The 18,182-nt window shown below is 45.7% G+C and overlaps 1 protein-coding gene across 1 annotated transcript in view; it reads right to left on the bottom strand.

Annotated features, from left to right (window-relative positions):
• The window catches only part of LOC105453239 (cytoplasmic polyadenylation element-binding protein 2), a 128,074-nt gene that overhangs the window by 26,093 nt on the left and 83,799 nt on the right, over positions 1-18,182 (bottom strand). Inside the window, exon 3 of the mRNA XM_011695022.1 lies at positions 17,940-17,993. Within this exon, the coding sequence (XP_011693324.1) occupies positions 17,940-17,993 (54 nt within the window). The remainder of the gene's footprint in view (positions 1-17,939; positions 17,994-18,182) is intronic.

The following is an 18,182-nucleotide window of genomic DNA, read 5'->3' as shown; positions in this document are numbered from 1 at the left end:
TTTTCAAAAGTTCGACGAGCACGTGAGTCGTATGACGCAACGGGCGTCGCTTGATGACGAATTAAGACGGCAATTTGAGCTTATTAAAAAATCTTGCGCGCGAACGTGTAATTTACGGCTATAAAGTGTCACGCCGTCGCGGAAATTCGCATAATAATATTCCGGGGCGATGATTTACACTTGGATAATGGCGCGCGAGGCTGCAAACGCCGCCGCCGCTCATCTCCAACGACTCCAACGGGTTCGGTCACGCGTGAACACCGATTCGCTCCGTGCTAGATGTTAACCAGATCGATATCTCCCGATTAATTGGCCGGCGTATCGGGGTCGTCGTCGTCGCCGTCGTCGTCGCGTCGGGGAGAAAAAGACGTCCGGCGGCAAACGACGCCTCTGGTTATTCGGGATCTCTTTCGAGAAGCCGTTCGCGCTCTCGCGGGCGAAGCGGCTCGTTGCATGTAATGCGTGTGTCCATGGCGTCGCAAATGGACCGGCAGCGGCCCCCCCGGCAACGCTCGAGCGTGAACCGGAAACGCAGGGAACGATCGCGTTCGCTCTTCCGCGTCGTTTTGTACCGTCGCGCATTCACGTCGTCCAGGCGGAAAATGCTTCCTCGCGAAGACGATGGGAATGTCGTCATTGTCATCGTCGTCGTCGTCGTCGTTGTCGAGAATGCGACGCTCCGGGGAGCGTGGCAGCTACTGTGTGCGATCGGAAGCGGACGATGTTCCCACGAGAGTAGGCGCACCGGATGTAACGGCGCGCGTGGAACAACGAGGGGATGACAGTGACCGCGTGGCCGGTCGATAAACGATCCGACCGTCATAGATAATTCGCGCGTATTAATTACGAGATACGTAAGACCTTGGAAACTGCGCTCGCACATTAAAACTGCTATTAAATCACTACGTGTTACGATATTATTATTACATCCTCGCGGAGAGTTTTATTTATTCATGCAATTATTAAAACATGCATTGTAGACTTGTAGGATATAACGCTGACGTGACAGTTCCGGCATTTTTCGACGTTATACATTCTCTTGGGACGGGAGAATTTGCTACTGGCAAATAATTCCCATACGAGAGCAAAACGTATTACAGCAACGTCGAGTGAATGGAACTGGAGGGTGAATCGGGGACTGATTGGAAAAAACTCGCTCGCTAACTTTGTTCCCGTTCACCACAACTTACTTTCCTATCCGATCACTATACTTTCCCCGGAGCGCGAACTTTTACCTTCCGCCAGTCTTATTTCACTCGGCGTTATCGTAAAATATACGTTCAACGCAACCCGGTATGCGGTCGCCGCGGTGCAATCATCGCGGAACATCTGCCGTATTTAAAATTTCAATTAACAAAATCGCCCGCGGTATCAGCGTAGAAAGGGCTCTTTTACGAGTCCGAACGATCTTGATTAAAATGCGAAAAAAACGTACAATCAATTAATACCGACCGGTGCGGTCGAGGCTTTACCGAAACGGCAGGATCGAGGAAGTAATAACGTCAGACTGAACGTCATTCCCTCGGTCGGGCTAAGCGTTAATGACGTCGAGGGCGAGACGGCAATTAAAATGTTACTCGGCGACACGACGACTGACGGTCACTTTCCTCTTTCTTCGTCGCGGTCTGGCGTATCCACTCAGCCGTCGTGGCAACCGCACGTACTGCGAGAATTCGTAATTACAGGCTTATCAACGACTTTTTAGAAAATTCTGCGAATTAATGAGTGCGCGTCTCAAGAGGCGCTCTCGCGTCGCCCGTCGTCGTCGTCGTCATCGTCGTCCTCCTCCTCGTGGCCGTCTCGCCTCTCGACTCCGTTTCCAGACCCTTTTTACCCTACCCAAAGCGCTACCCGAGCCTAGACGAGGTACTTCCCCAACTTCGACCGTGGGCACCCCTCTTCCGCCCGTCCGTGTGTCGCAACGAGAGAGAGCTGCGTCAGCTGCGCGATTGTGTGATTCGTCCTCGACGATCGTCGTCGCTCGGCGGGGGGAATTAGACGTATTTTAACGGCGGATAAGTGGGGCCGGAGGGTGAATAGAATTAACATTAGAAACTGGTATGCCGGAAGTAATATAATTATTTATGAGATATATAAACGTAATTGCTCACTGGCGAAAAGTATCGGATTAGGACCGGGTCAATTAGACGTGGGATAATAGCGGATCAATAAAACGAGAAAGTAAATTGAATTGAAAATGCTGTTGTAAATACGATGCGCTTAGAAAATATGCTGAAAATATAATGAGTCCAGACATTTGTCAGACATGTATAATAAAATAATTCTACATTTTAATGATAAAAAAAACATCTCCGAAAGCCGAAGTAAATTGGACGTAGCTGCGATGAATGAATGTAACCGGACGGTAAACTTAAGTTGAAGTTAAAATCCTACTACGACGAAGGCATAATAAATTAGCATAAAAAATTGCTTCTTGATGACCTAGGAAGTCGGCGGGGTAAATTGAAATGAGTGGCGGTAAATTATTAGCGAGCGCGGGTCTTTAAAATCCGATTCGTTTTACATTTTCGTCCGTCGTTATTATAATAATAAACTTTTCCCCCTCGCGCTTTTCATCGGAAAAGCGAGACCTGTAACTGTATAATTCAAAAAGTTCGAAACCCGACATAAAGTACGATTGAGCAGCGTAATCCCTATATTTCGTGCCGCGCGATCGTGCAGGTCGATTTAGATTTACATTCCCGAAACGATTTTACATGGGCGAAACGGAGGATCGTTTTTTTCTTCCATTTAATTTCACTCCTTAAAAACCGTCTCGCCCTTTTCAATCCGTCCTTCCTATCGCAAATCCCCTTCATAAAGTACCGTAAAGGGACGATGCTTAATGACGCGGAAAATTAAAGATTCATACGATCAACGCACGGATCTAAATAAAACAGAGTTCGTTTTGTTTAGAACGCCTCCAATTCAGCGTTTTCGTAACGCTGCATCCCAGCAAATGTATTACAAACATATCATTCTGCATACATCTCTCTAAAGCAGAGACCAAATTAGAAGAGATCAGATAAAGATTCTCGAATGTTTTTCATAAGTCTCGAGTTAAATAAGCTACAAAATAGGCTGCATGATTTCACCGTTGTCGCAGACAATCCGCTATAATTATACTGACACTTTCATAAAAAATAATCCTCGAGCTTCACATTCATCCTCGTGTCTCAACATCACCTCGCGATGTCCATATAGTCCTATGGTATTAATTTCCCATGACGTGTGTCGCACGCGTCACAATTTTTTCCGCACGCGCGCGCGCGCGCGCCCAACGTAGAAAGATCTGGCTCATTGTTTCTAATGACAATGCGCGTGATTATGCGTCGCGCGGCCCGACTCTTTCCCGGAATCGTCTAACGATGATAGCACGATTTGTCGCCGTGCGTTCCGCGAACGTGGTTCAGCTCCATCGTCGCCGCCGCCGCGCAATGTCGCGGCTGTAAAGCCGTTCCCACGACGTGAAGCTCGATTTTTCGCCGTGCCCGCTAATTGCCTGTCCGCCGTGTGATTTACAAACAGCAGTAAACACGAACGCGCGCTTGACAGACGGCCGACAAGACAAGCCTATCGAGGATAATATTCTAGCCTGGAGAGGAGGACTCCGCACGGGATGACCCGCACGTTCGCAACACTTTGCCACCGAGGTAACGAAAAATAATCGTTAAAACTCTTTCCGCTACCACTGGGATTATCCCAGAGCGGCTTTCCCACCATATCCTCTGATAAATAATTTTCGTTACCGTCTCGAGTTTTACTTTCGCGTATCTATACGTCGTATCGATATGCGAGACGATAACGAGGACGCTTGTTATCTTGAAATTAATACGTGACGGAAAGAAAGTTTTGCACTAGAATAATCTTCATTACTTTCTATTCCAATTTTTATTTCACTTTCAAATCAAGCGTTTAACAATTTTAATTACCTTGTCAAGTATTGCTTCGATGTATATATGCCGCATCCTAATATGTATGTAAGCCAATAAAAAAGAATTATTTGAATTTAAGATTCGAGCGCTTAAAGAAGCGGTAAATTTACTCCAGTGCGACTTTCCATTGCGGTTTTTAATTAAAATCTAGAAATGGGAACGCGAAACACCTTTTGCTTCCTCGTATTCTCGTCAACTTCCTTTTACCACGAAGTGGTAAAAGGGAGCTTGAAGGGTGCTCAAAACGTCTCGCGAAAGGTCGCGGTGAAATCTGGGTTCGCTGAAAGAATGTCCATTTTTCCATATCCGCGCGCGCTGCACGTGCCTTCATTTTCTGGTTCAGGTAGCGCAGGTGGGCGCACACGCCTGCGTGCGCCGATGAAGAAAGGGAATCCGCGCGGCGCGCGCGTTGCACTCTTGACCTTTCGAGAGTCTTGTGCAACCGAAACCGCGGGGCGTCGCGTGCGGCGGTCGAAGCCGAAGAGAGGAAAGGGAGAAACGGGGAGGGCGGGGCGCGACATTTCAGCGATATTCCGGGGTTACGAACACCCTCGGCAATGCATCACGATGCCATCTCTCGCTCGGGATTTCTCTCTCTCTCTCTCTCTCTCTTGCTTTCTCTCTCTCGCTCCGCCACTCCTTGCTTCACGACGAAGACCGAAAGACGGAAGATCTCCCGAAGACCGAGAGACTCCTCATTCCTCGGCAAATCTCTGCGTCGCCGTTATCGAACGGAATCGGGACTGAAGTGCCTCAAAAAAATTCGGGCAGCTAATTGAAAGGAGACGAAGATAAATTACTGCCGAGCGGACGCGAAATCAGGTGATTAATTTATATCAATTCGAACGTAGAGTGCAGCCGCGTAATGACGAAAGCAAGGTCATTATTGTCGCTTTCGCTCTAAGAGCGGCGAAGGAGGAAATGTATGCACATCATTAGCACACACGTTTTGCCTAAGGTTGTCGTTATTAATAGCTGATATTTTTAGCAGTTAACATTTCAGCTTGGATGTAACTGCGATTCGAGATGCGATCGTGAGACGCAGGAAGTATCTTAGATAAGATAAGGGAGATTTACTTTATACATATGTGCTGTGACTTTCTCCGGCTACTTCGTATCATACCGCCGCGAAGTGAAGAACATGTCGGTCACAAGGCTTTTTTCCTCCCCCCTTTTTTTCCACAGTTTAAAGAGTGCCGACCACTTCTCGAATGCGAAAGTGGTCGCCTGCTCTTAATACTGAACGCGTCCTGTTTGCTCGTTAGCGTTAGATCTCGCAAGCTGGTTCTCTTATACCAGTTTTCTCCCACCCCTTTGCTCTCCAGTTTTGTGTTCTTCCTTTTCTCCTCTCCTCCCCCTTCCCCTCTTCTCTAATTCTCTGACTAACCGAGAAAGTTGCGACTGACTTGAAAACGGAATGATAGCCGTGACAAAACGCCGACCACTTTCCGTCCGCGACGGCAAATCGCATTCCTCGCTGGATTGGCATAGTCTCGCTACGTGCATCCAAACAGAGATATCGAGACCACGTAAAACGATAACGCTTCAATTATCTGCATTATACGATTATCGAGACGATAAAAAGATAATTAAAAATATCCGCTTACAGCCACGTACTGTACAATCACGCGCCGCAATCACGATCAGGATGAAACGACGAGTTTTCTTGTCTTAACGGCGATATACTAGATATCGCGTTCGCTATTTCGGTATTTGAAACGGAAGCAGCATATTTTCGTACCATCAAATCGACCCTCCTCCTTTCTTATTTCCTCTCCTTGAGATTCATTCCCCGCGGCTCAAGACCGATCTCACGGCGCTCGATTTATCGCGCGATGGTGGGCTTCGGAGAACGCCGCGCGCTTCCTTGAGCAAACGTTAAACGTCAAATACTTCCACGAATGTATTATTTGTCTGTCGAGCGTGGCGGTGTCGTAAGAGCCCCATTATCCATACGATTGCAAATATCGCGGATACGTCTTGCCTCGATCCACGACCGTATATACGAACGATTCGTAACGAGCGGTGTACCGTTACCGCGCGTTTCATCCGAACCGATCGAATGACCGCGGAGTGCCGTGCGCGGCGGAGAGTTCGCTTCTCGCTTACCTCGCATCCTTCGATCAAACGATAAATATAATAGCGGGGCGCGAAGAGAGCGGGGTAGAGAGGGGAGAGAGAGACAGACGGGGGGAGAAAGAGCGATCGTTAATCACACACACGTCCGATTATCCGCCCATAAACCTGCTGAATGGAAAGAACGTCTTAAGCAGGAAGTCACGCTAGTTTCACGCTGCACTCGATGGATGCAGCCAGGAATTTCGATCTGAAACTTGATCCTAATCCGACGATAATTAATGCCTCGTATATATGCATAGTATATTTATCCATATGCTAAACCCGTAATACCTCTCGCATACGCGAGAAACTCCATACGTCACTCTATGTTGTTACATATGCCATCGCAACACAATACCGTAAATATCAATTCAGAAGCTGGAACATCTGTATAGGATCACGAGGATCTTCATAGATTACTTTAGAAAAATGTATCTCGCGCGCGATACATCGGTGCGTTTTCCTAATCAGAAATAAAAACGCAATTAGTTCTCGCGCGTCTACCGAGCATAACTTGGAACCTAACTAACAATATAAGATTACATCGTTTTCAGTCCTTAATTACATTTTACTGAGCGGCGGAGATTTCTTTCGTGCCTCTGACATTGTTCTATCCGTCGAGGAAAACTCGTCGCGCTCGTAGAGGCCTGGTCTTGGAGACACGACTTGCTTCACAAGTGTTATCAAGGTCGATGGTATCATATCGGGGGACCATTCTTCGGTCGTATACAGGAGAGAAGAGAGAAACCGAGACACAACCCAGAAGCAGATCCTATGCATCTGTTCTTCGTGCAGCACACACACACACACACACACACACACACACACACACACACACACACACACACATACGTACACGTATATGTGCCCGAGGCGCATTACGGCACACGCGTCACACCAAGATAGGCGCCTATTCTCTCGATACGGTAAAAGTAGTTCACGATGCAAATTGTGTCACGTGATCGGCGACACGAATGGGACACGCGGGTAATTGGCTTTAATTGCATCGCGGTATGATAATGTCGGGTACAATCATCGATTTTAATTGGCTAAAGGTCCGCTTTTATCGTCCGTTATCGGGAAGCGGGTTAATCGCGCGTCCTAAAGAAAGAAAGAAGGAAAGAGTAATGTAATTAAATTATATCCACTTCGTATAGATACAATTTAATTCCTTCGTAAGACTAGTTTTTATCTACATCTCATTGTCAGAAAAAAAGTCTTCATTTATATTCCAACATCTATTTACATCATTTCCTGCAGTTAATATAATTATTATATTACGTGACAACTGACGGAATATCGATCGCGAGTGAATTATGTAACGGCATAAATAAAATCTGCTTCTTGATCTTCAATTTTATTCATAGATAATAAATTGAGTGATGATATTTAATTATATTCATAATGGAATAAAAAAATATTTAATTTTATCTTCTAAGAGGTTCCTTTTCTTAGACAATCGTGTTTGATAAAACGGAAAAATCTTCCTGTTATACATGAAGACGTCATTCTGCGATCCCGAGATCAATTAACTCACGTTATACTTAGCAATTTCCGCTCGTGGGTAAAATCGCGTTCGCTACCTGGCCGTACCTCCTTCAACTTAGGCACGCATGACGTACGGCATTCACGTTTCGTCTATCAGAAGAGTTAAATCCGGAACAGTTGATCTGGGGAGGGGAGGGGGAGAAGGCCGTATTGAATCTACTACAGGTATGTATATCGCCCGACTATATACTCGGCCACAATAACCGCGGCACGAAATATCGTGCCATTCACGCGACACACCGCAGCGTTCGCGTTTTCGGTACCCGATTTCTAGAGCTGTCAGTAAATAGCGCTCAGACTGGCGTGAGTTTCGCTTCGATACGTAATTGCAGTTTAACATCAAATAATACTGATGCATTTCGAACCGTGATCGATTCTCCGAGCGCGATGGAAATATCGCCCAAGATGTCATCATGTTTATTAAATTATTGCAAATGAAAGTATTATGAACAAATATTTGTTACATGTGACTTACATAAAAATAGTAAGATATAGTTAAACACCTCCTCCTCCTTCTCCTCCTCCGTATAGACATACAAACAAGACAAAGTAAATTTAAGTAATTTTCCATTTAAATCGTCAGTAAAAATTAATAAAAAGTCCACGGCATTGAGTGGACAGACCCCGTAACGAGACAGCCGTGCGAATGAATCATTCGTTGCGACAGCATTTTCATGGCCTGGCGTTCAGGCGCTGAATTCAGATAAATAGATAAATATCTATTGTGTAAGGAAATGACAGCGGTTGCGAGAAACTTCGTCAAGGATGCGAGGAATGTGGGACAAGGGGAATCCCCGTACCTTGACTTCGCCGGGTTGCGCAATGGCGCCCATCGGGCTTAATCGGAGTCGTAAAATCCTCGCCGGATCGATCGATCGGAGGCGACACTAATAAGCGTGAAATTCACTCGGAAGCGGACACGTCTTGAGCTGTTTGCTTGACGCTCAGACCGTATCAGGCATCTGTGTGTGATACTTATGAAAGTATCCCATTAACGGGCACGAAAGTTCCTATTACTTGATGGGACCAATATAAGAGCGTTATTATTATTATGACGTTACTGACCGAGTAACGTCTAATCCGCGAGGGTTAAATAATATAGATGAGTCGATGTTTAGCGTAAAATAATCAAGAGACACAGTAGCGTCTCGCCGCTAACTACAGGGTAAATGTGAAATAAATAATAATCCACGACGAGGGGAAATATAGACGCCGAGCGATGGTTCTCCCGATTTAATTAAATATCCGCCATGTTAATCAGCACCTCCGCGGCTGAAAGCGTATCTCGCTGTTACGCGAGATAACGAAGTTGGTACCGCGCGTTTCTTGCTTGGCGATCTTCGGGCTCTAATCGAGCCGATGAAATACTGTAATTTACCGTCGCAGTTAGACTCTCATTACTTCCATTCGGAATAATGAAGCGTTACTCGTGCGCAACTCGCCGATCTCCCGTAATAAGAGCGGCGAGCGAGTTGCACTCGCGCGATTTATGGAGAGTAGAAATCGAGCGCGCGAACGCGCGGTGCATATCGAACGTGGCGACGCGACTTTTGTGCTCGGGTGACATGTCGAGTGTGCGTGTATGTGTGTGTGTGTGTGTGTGTGTGTGTGTGTGTGTGTGTGTGTGTGTGTGCGTGTGTGTTGCGATCATAAATAACCGTGACATTCGGTGACACGCCGAAAGGAACAATATTAAGGTAAAGGCGCGCGTCAGTCGTGAATCTCGATTCGTGCGCGGATTTTCCGAGCGAGTATAACTGGAACTGGAGAAACATATCGCGCGGACGCATCTCGAATCGCCGCGTCGCGCGCGCCGGCTACGGTGTACCTTTCTGCGCACTCTTGCAACAAACTCGTTGCGACGCGATACGCGAGTACAAACCAGCGCGGACAGCACGTTTCTTCTTCTTCTTCTTCTTTTTTTTTCGAAACGACGACTACGACGACTTGCGGAGTGTTACGTCACGCCGCGTGGAACGTCCTCACGAGACGCCATTAGGCGTCATTATTGATGATTGCTAAATAATCTTAGTTAGAAATAACAAGATCGTTATTGTTGACATAAATTCGATATGAATTTCGCTTAAGATACATATCAATGTTTGCTAATTTATTCGTAAATTCCAATCTTTTAAATCCTTTTCTTATCCACTTCCTATATATATAAATCAACTGTATAATTTAAATGCGCAAGTATTAACTTGTTGAACAAATAAAAATATTTGAAAAAAAAACGTTCAAGGTCAGGTATTAATTGCACGCGTGTCGGAGTGTTTCCCCGATCTTTCTCGGTTTCTAAGACTTTATGGCACTCGCGCGGCGCGGCGGCGGCGGCGGCGGTGCAGCAGACTCTCGCGGTCTCGAAACCTTAAAGCCAGCTGCCACGTAGATTCATATCGCGAGACCAGCATATATCTGAGGGCATCCAGATGCAGTCGTTCGTCGTGGGGTGGTATTCTGCTTGGCTAGTAGAGATTAAAGTAACCGAGCCACCGCGCGCGCGGCCCCCCCATAAATATTGAACGTCCCCCGGATTTATGGCCGTACCGAGGACGCCCGCGCCGCCGCCGGGTTACGTAGGAGGAAGTTATATGAGTTGCCCGCCTAAAACCGAGCGGAGGGAACTGCTCCCGCAGGGGTCCGCAAGGCTTCTCTGGTCGCCGCGCGGTCGCGAGAGAGCCCTTCGCTCTGCAAAAGGTCCGGCTAATTAATGTATTGTTTCACCGGCTGCGGTCCGCGCGCGCGTCTCCGGAATCTGCATCCGCTGAATATGCAACGTCGTCGTCCACAGCCCGGTGAGCGCCGGCAACGGATTAGTGAGCCGCGGCGCTCATGCCCTATGCATACCTATCGACTTTCCCTCCTCGCGACGCCAAAGAGACCGCAAGCCCGGCCGGATACAAGGTAAGAGGCCAATTCGGCGCATCCTCCTCGTATTTTCGGGTCGAAAATGGGACGGGAGGGCAGCGACCCGAGAGGCGACACGTGACTTCTTTTCCTATTTCAACGGGGAGCCTCATGATGGGAATTTATCCATTAAACATTGACGACATATATATATCTATACAATCCAAGAATTGCGCCTTCTTAAAATATTTCGAGGGAATAAAATTATGTTATACGAAGAACGTTAAGAATAATGGAAATGCGCAGCACACCGTTGCGCTTTGCGAACTGTCGCGAATTACGCTGGTCGTGTATTATACGCGCTGCACGAGTTAAGCAACGAATTGGTCCACTCGGCGGAGCGGCGTGAAATTGGACAGCCGACAATCCCGAGACGTTGCAAGTATCGCAATTACAAATCGCATACCTACTTCGTCCGTCCGTTTCCCTCTTTCGAATAACGAGCGCGCAAAGATAATAACCGCAACGTACCGGCCTCACGGCTCTGATGAACGCGCGAGATAGTAAAAAGAACCTCTCTCGTGTCATAACGGATAAAATGTTTCTCGCCGCCGCGCGCGCGCGATGCGAACGTCATAATCGGGACGGACGCCATCAGGGGTACCGCTTAATCCTCCCGGTAACTTTGACAACCCACCCCCACGCGGACACGTAGGCGTGATTTCGCTCGCAGTTCGCATAACGTGATTTACGAGTTTACGCCTCGGTAAAGGTCAAAGGCTCTGCCTGTGGATCGTTAGCGGGTATGCGTTACCTCGTTCGCACCGATTACCCGCACGGCGATCGGACGGACGCGTAACATTCCACCGGTAATTATGCAGTCGTTGCGAAAACACTCGCGAACCGTCTCTCGGCGAGGGACTCGCAAACCCCCCCCACCCCGGGGACAACTCCTGCGAATCGTAAAAGTCTCCCCGAGGAGGCGCACGGCTTCGGGCAATTGTAATTTTTCACAACGGCTTGTGAGTCTAACAGGACCGGCGTGCTTGACGAGAATAGATATGAGACGAGGCAAAAATATAACTGTATACAAAAGGCTTCTCCTATTTATAAGAATTGATGCTTAATCGAACGTGATTTTTACGCCAATTTTAATTAAATTCAGATGTATTTCTGTCCGTTAGAATGTTAGAATGAAAATCTACTGCAAAGACACTCGATTTCAATAGATGACGAGAATTTGTAATAATAACAGAAGTTTTACTACGATAAAAATGTAATGATTAAATATAAATATACGCAACTCTATATCTAGTGCACTTTTCGTAATTGATAACGAAAATAGCACTGATTACAATTTTTTTTGCTCTCCTAGAATTATATAGTTATAGGCCGTTAATTGTCAGTTATTGGAGGATTGTTGTAATTTATGATTAATCTCTAATTTCAGATTTTACAGTTTTCTACAAAACTGTTCCGCTCGTGTTCAGTTCAAGGCACATTCTTGCACAATGCTTGCACGTCGCTCCGTGTTCAACGAAGGCAACGTTGAATCCGGCCAGGAAGTTAATTACTCACGGTTACTATTGTGGAGAACCTAACGACCATTCTTTTGAAATCCGTGTCGATTCTTTGAAAGCGCGAAGCTGCCATACGTGAAGCGGCTGAATGTCGGATACGAAAAAGGAGAAAGGAGAAAGCTTCGACATCGATATAATAAATAAATTAAAAAAATATTTTTCGACAATAAAATACAAGACACGTATGTATACCAAATACCTCGTACTTCCTTTTAGCTGCGTGTTACTCAATCATTGGGCTACGAATGGAAATGGCGCGTATTCCAACGTAGGTGCAGGTCAAACCGACCGAAAACTCGCCTCTGTCGTATTAATTGCGAAATATTCCGTATATGCGCGGCTGCATTTCACGTTGTAGGAAGCCTCGCGCTGTACCTACGAACAATCGTCGTCCCATCACCGGGGGACCTCGGGCATGTCTGTCACGCGTGCGGTTCCCCGTGCGTGCCCGTGTAATTTCAGACCGCTAGTTCGTTCCTCCGGCAAGAGGAACGACACCGTCGGGAGCATGTTCGATAGAAAATTCTCGAGAGCGAGTGCTCTCCAAGGAACGCGAAAGCAAATGACAGCGTCGGTATCTTCCGACGCTACAATGAAGGAAAAAACGGCTTCTCGGTTTACTGAAACCGGTATATATTATCTTCGACGTTTAAAGATAATTTAAAATCAATTACGTGAATCTTTACAGGTTTGTACAAGAAATTTGAGAAAGCAAATATGAAATATTTATTTATCGGCACGCATTTTGATATTTGAATACGTATATATGCCTGGATTGAATTTCATGTATGCCAGTGTAAAGTCCGATTAACAGAAAGTAATAGGAGTAGTAATCGAACGTTTCCGTATCTCGTTGCAGAGCTTACAACCGCTTTTATTATTAGCAGAAATTGCATCAGAAAGTATTCCCAGTATCGCGGCGTTAATCGGATTTTCCGAACGCTAATCACGTTTGCGCATAAATATAGATCTTACCGACGTTCTCTCTCCTCACGTGTGTCGTAAATATATATTCGCCATGATTTTTAATAAGCCGTTTTCCCTCCCCCATCCCCCGCGCACCCGTCTCTTCGCTTGTAAAAAAGTAATTTAATTAAGCTCGTACACTTGAGTGCGAGGGACGCAAGGTATAGGTTCTCGTTAAAACCGGATACGGATCACGAATTACGCAACTATCTGCGGCGGCAGGAATTCGCGCTGCACCTGCGAAACGCGATGTCATCAGACGTCATCAGCAAAATTCTTTTAGCCGGACGTGTACGCCTATTACGGAGAAGGAAGATTCCGCCGCGTGCCACGGTGATTTTAACATTTTCTTTCGAACACTCGATATACCGCGTGCGTTTTTATTACACGCGCGCAATATAACGCCTCCGTCTCGAGACTCCCCGTTCCCGGAAAGCACGCGCATCGCGCGCGCGAGAGAGAAAGAGAGAGAGAGAAAGAGAGGATGCAATTGATATATGATAGCAAGACCTCTCTCCGATCCGGTCTTGTTAAATATAAATCGCGAGTTACGTGCGACGAATTAAGCACGAGCAGGTATATGTTTTCCTTTCGTCGTTGCACCTGTGTCTCCTTTTATATTCCACGCGCGCGTTACGCCGCGTGTAGAAAATAATGGACTTCTTTTTTGCAAGAGCGTGCTCTCCGGATACGGTAAAACGATAACGTCGCGCCGAGTCGCGTGTGTAGCGGACGTAATCCAGCGGCGTAGCGTCAATCCAGGACGAAAGTGTGCTGCATGTGTTGCCACGACGATCTTCGATTGTTCCGCGCCCGAGCACTGTGGGGAGCCTTTTAACGGTATTCGAATTTTTTTTCTTTTTTTTTAACGCGTATACGGGTATCGCGGAAACGCACATTGGCGAATATAAGGATGGAGAAATGCGTGTGTGCGGGAATATTGTTTCGACACCGCGCACCGGGTGTCGAAAAAACGCGACACACAGGAGAGCGGAGACCGTGGACTCGTAGACCGTGGAAGAAAAAAAAAGAGCGTAACCGGGGATACGAACATTGTCGAAAAGCGCGCCGGGGCCAACGTCCGGCGGGGCGGGGCGGGAAGGCGATTTCTAGGATGGATCAATATGTATGGTAATGCGGTCGACTGTGCAGGTTCTACACATCAACATCGTCGGCCTACGTGCACACGCGCGTCCGTAACTGTATTATGTATGCGCGCGGTACGTAGTACGTGACTTTTCATATACGTATAATAAACATGTTACGTCGCGCGGCCTACGGAATACTCATACACACAGGCGTAACGTAGACACGTGCACACGTATTTATCCGGCCTGTATTAACCGGCGTCGAGGTATTAAGATAAGAGGTCGGTGTAGTTACGACAGTCAGCAGGTTTTGCCCGCGGGACGGATATCACGCGGTGCGGCATGACAAAGCGAAAGATTTCTTTTTAATTAGGGGATATACATAAAAAATAAGCTTTCGCTGTCCTGCTCCGTCTAATCAGTCCGTCAAGAGGATATACGTATCCAATTCTTACTCTTATTATTTTTAAATCAATTCACGGAAGGAACGATTTTGTTGAAAGATCTCAAAATTTTGCCACAAACAGGTCTGAAAATAATTTTTTGTTGAATTATCAAAATAATTTGTTGTAATGTTAAAATTGATAAGCATTGCTATAAAATATTTTAGTATTCTAGCAATCTTTGACTTTCGCACAAAATTATTTTGAATATTGAACAAAAATTATTTTCAGATCTGGATTCAGTAAAATTGTTCTTTCCGTGAATATTTACGTCTTGCTTCTATTTTTTCTCAAACATCTATTGCTCGCAAAAACGTGTATATGTGCGTATGTGTGGTGTGTGGGGGGGGGGGGGGAATATATCAGTGAATTCGTGTGGGTACGGTAAACCCAATTGATTATGCGGATCAGTTATCTCTGCGAGACAAGACAAAAAAAAGTTTATCGATACGGCGCCATCGATAGCCTAATAATGTGTGCAATGCAAAGATAGAGCGGCTTAATAAAGTTAGATGTTCAAATAAACTTATTTTTTTTTAATAAAAAACTCATTCGCAATCTTTTTTTTTCCGGAAAGGTACTTCGAAGAGTCGTGTGGCTAAAAGCGAATAAATATTTCTTAAATAAATTCACAAATGCATTCTTAATTTTATTCTGCACCCATAAGGAGTATCGAATACGCTTCATTATGTATTAGGACACGAATATCCCGACACGCAGCTGCAATGATGTCGGCGATAAAAATTTATGAAGTATTAAAGAGAAAAGCCCAATATGGTCACAACTGCGATCCCGAAGCACACCATCTTATAGATAAATTAGAGGGGGATATTTAGCTCCATCGAATTTTCATGATGCGCAGTCGGGACGGCAGACAATTAGTAACCCAGGTAACTAAGACATTTCCGGCCCCATTGGGACCGAAAATCGAAGTCTACTTTAATGTGTAACGAAACGCCGCATACTCGACGAACTTATAAAGTTAAAAGCGCTTCAAAGTAAATTTTTAAGAGATTCGCAGCTCCATTAATTATATATCCGCGACGAGACGCGATGACACATTCAATTTTTGTCTCATTTAAAAGGCAAGAGCAAAGAGAGTCGCAAACGAATTAAAAACAAGGATTATGAGCTTCTTCAAGATAAACTCATATCTCAAGTAAACTCGATAATTCGACTTCAATTAATTTGCGCACCCTGTTATATACTTCTATGAAATTATTAGTTTTATAGAAGTTTGATATAATTAAGGGAGTTATAGTTCTCTCTCTCTCTCTCTCTCTCTCTCTTGCCTAAAGTTCTGAAATTCCTAATACGTTTTAAAAGAAGTTCCGAGCAATAATTATCAATTATTGTATATATAAATTGTCACGTAGTATAATAATAAGATATTTAAATGCATTCTCTCTCTCTCTCTCCCTTTCTCTCTTTCTGTCTGTGGGAATATTCGATACGAAACATAATTCGAATTTCATTCAGCCGATGCCGATAAATATGTATGTGTTACACGCACGTTGCGTGTGTGCAAATGCGGGGTCTCATTTCGGCTCTCAAAATGCATGATAGAGTTAATTAGCCTATTCGCGCTTGTCCCATGATTATTCCGGGTGAAAAGTCTCTGACCGAGATACCGAGGAAGCATGTTTGCTTCTTTCCGTTCGTTAATGCCGGCGTATAATAACCACGTCCGTTAAAGCAGCAGTCGATTAATTTCGACCTTAGGAGACGAGATTTCCCGGATACATATTATTGCGCATGTCGATGTATCGTTAATGAGCTATAAAAAGGACATAAATGCCTTCGTATAGCTTTGTATAGCTATTAAATAAATTTTTACAGACCGTAGCTAAAAATATATACTATTTATATAATTCTCTAAATAATATATGTAAAAACATTCAAAATGTTATAAAAATGTTATAGCACTTAATTACTATGTGTAATGAGATGTATCGCTAAAGAGCTTTTAAATATATTTTTCTCTTTGAAATATTATACATATATATTTGCCAAATTTAAAAACTCTCACGTTTATATGTTGCAACGGCAATAATAATATTTTTGGCTTAACGTTCTTAAATTGTGATAGCGCTCTTACGCGAGTCCACACCATGAAAACATAAAAAGCCCCAATCTCGACCAGTGAGAAGATAAGTGTCGCATTCTGCGACCGCTTTATGCACTCACGACAAGTTTTACGCGGATCCGAGACTGGCACGTGGGGATATCCTTTTAGACATGCCCGGAGAATGAAATCCGAAACGCCCCGTGAGAGAAGCGTGGCAATTTACTTTTGGATTCTCGCGACGTTACGAAAATAAATCTGTCTCTCTCGCACTCGCGCGCGCGCGGCCATGCATTCCCGGTAAACCTTTGTGGTGTTGATGACGAATACCACGAGGAGAAATTACACCGGGACATCTTTACGATCGAAACCCTGGCGCGCGCGCGGGACTGAGGATCAACGACACGAACGAACGGCGAACACGGACGCGCGCCGCACATGTACAGAGATTTAATTAAAGTGTGCCTTGATGCATTTATCAACCCTCCTTCCTGGAAGCAATACAATTCCGCTTAAGAAAATTCGTTTTGCGCGTTTCCTTGGCGAGACCCATCGTCCACGGGATATCGCGGGGCAAAATAAGGCGATCCGTCGGCCGTGATACCAATACACGCCTCGAAAAAGGGTAAGACGACTCTTTGACCGCGCGTATCGCGCTCCGATATCTTCGCGAAACGTTCGTAAAATTGCTGCAAGGAGCGCTGCGCTGAAACAGTGTGGCGCTAAAAATGTTAACGAGCTCGAACGAGTCCGCATATTTTCGCGGCCGTGCGAGAACGAGAGAGGCAGACGGGTTAGCGTTTTACATAACGATTTACGGGCACCGATATACCAACGATTTACAAGCACGGAATCCGCAGCTCGTGCTCGCGCTCGCGCCTCGCGAGTGAACCTGTTAAGCGTTCGCGCGAGAGGGCAAAAAGCCGCGACGACGGGCGGCGGCGCGCGGCGCGGCGCTCGCGCTAAATCAAAAACAGAATTTTTGCCGCGCGGCTCTCGACTCGGCTATACGGGAGCAAAGTACAGGTTGCGGGGCCAGTTCCTTCCCCGGTGGTGATTACGATGAAGAAAGAGGAAGTGAACGTCGCGCGGAGGAGGGCCGCGCGCGTTTCCCCGATTGCCGCCGCGGCAGGAAGGTAGGCGCGCATACCTCTCTTGCGCTGGAGGGATATTACGTAACTATAAATTTTAATTAAATCCGCGGGACCGCACGCGGCTCTCCTCCCTCCGGTGATCGTCTTCTGGCAATAAACGTAACGCGGGACGTACGTATACCCGCGTGCGGGTGGGAGGCGCGAGGGGGATACAGGGAAAGAGGAAAGAGGGATTAACAACTAGTTTTCACTCACCATGTAGCTGCGCCAGCGACTGCAACGTGTTGGCGGTGTTGCAGTTTATGAATCCTGGAACAGAAATAGAGAATGCACCGTTAGCAAAAATAGTTGTTATTGTTTCAATATTAATGTTATTTAGTCAATAAGGTGGGGAAAAAGCTGATTGCGATAGGACGTTAAAAAGTACTATCCATGTAAGATACTTAAAATTTTTGAGATAATATTATGGTAAGACATAAAATTGACAATTAAAATAGA

This window comes from Wasmannia auropunctata, unplaced genomic scaffold (assembly GCF_000956235.1).
Source record: "Wasmannia auropunctata unplaced genomic scaffold, wasmannia.A_1.0 LD336001.1, whole genome shotgun sequence".
NCBI classification, from domain to species: domain Eukaryota; kingdom Metazoa; phylum Arthropoda; class Insecta; order Hymenoptera; family Formicidae; genus Wasmannia; species Wasmannia auropunctata.
Note: the sequence above shows the minus strand (reverse complement) of the source record. Positions and strands in the feature narration are given on the sequence as shown.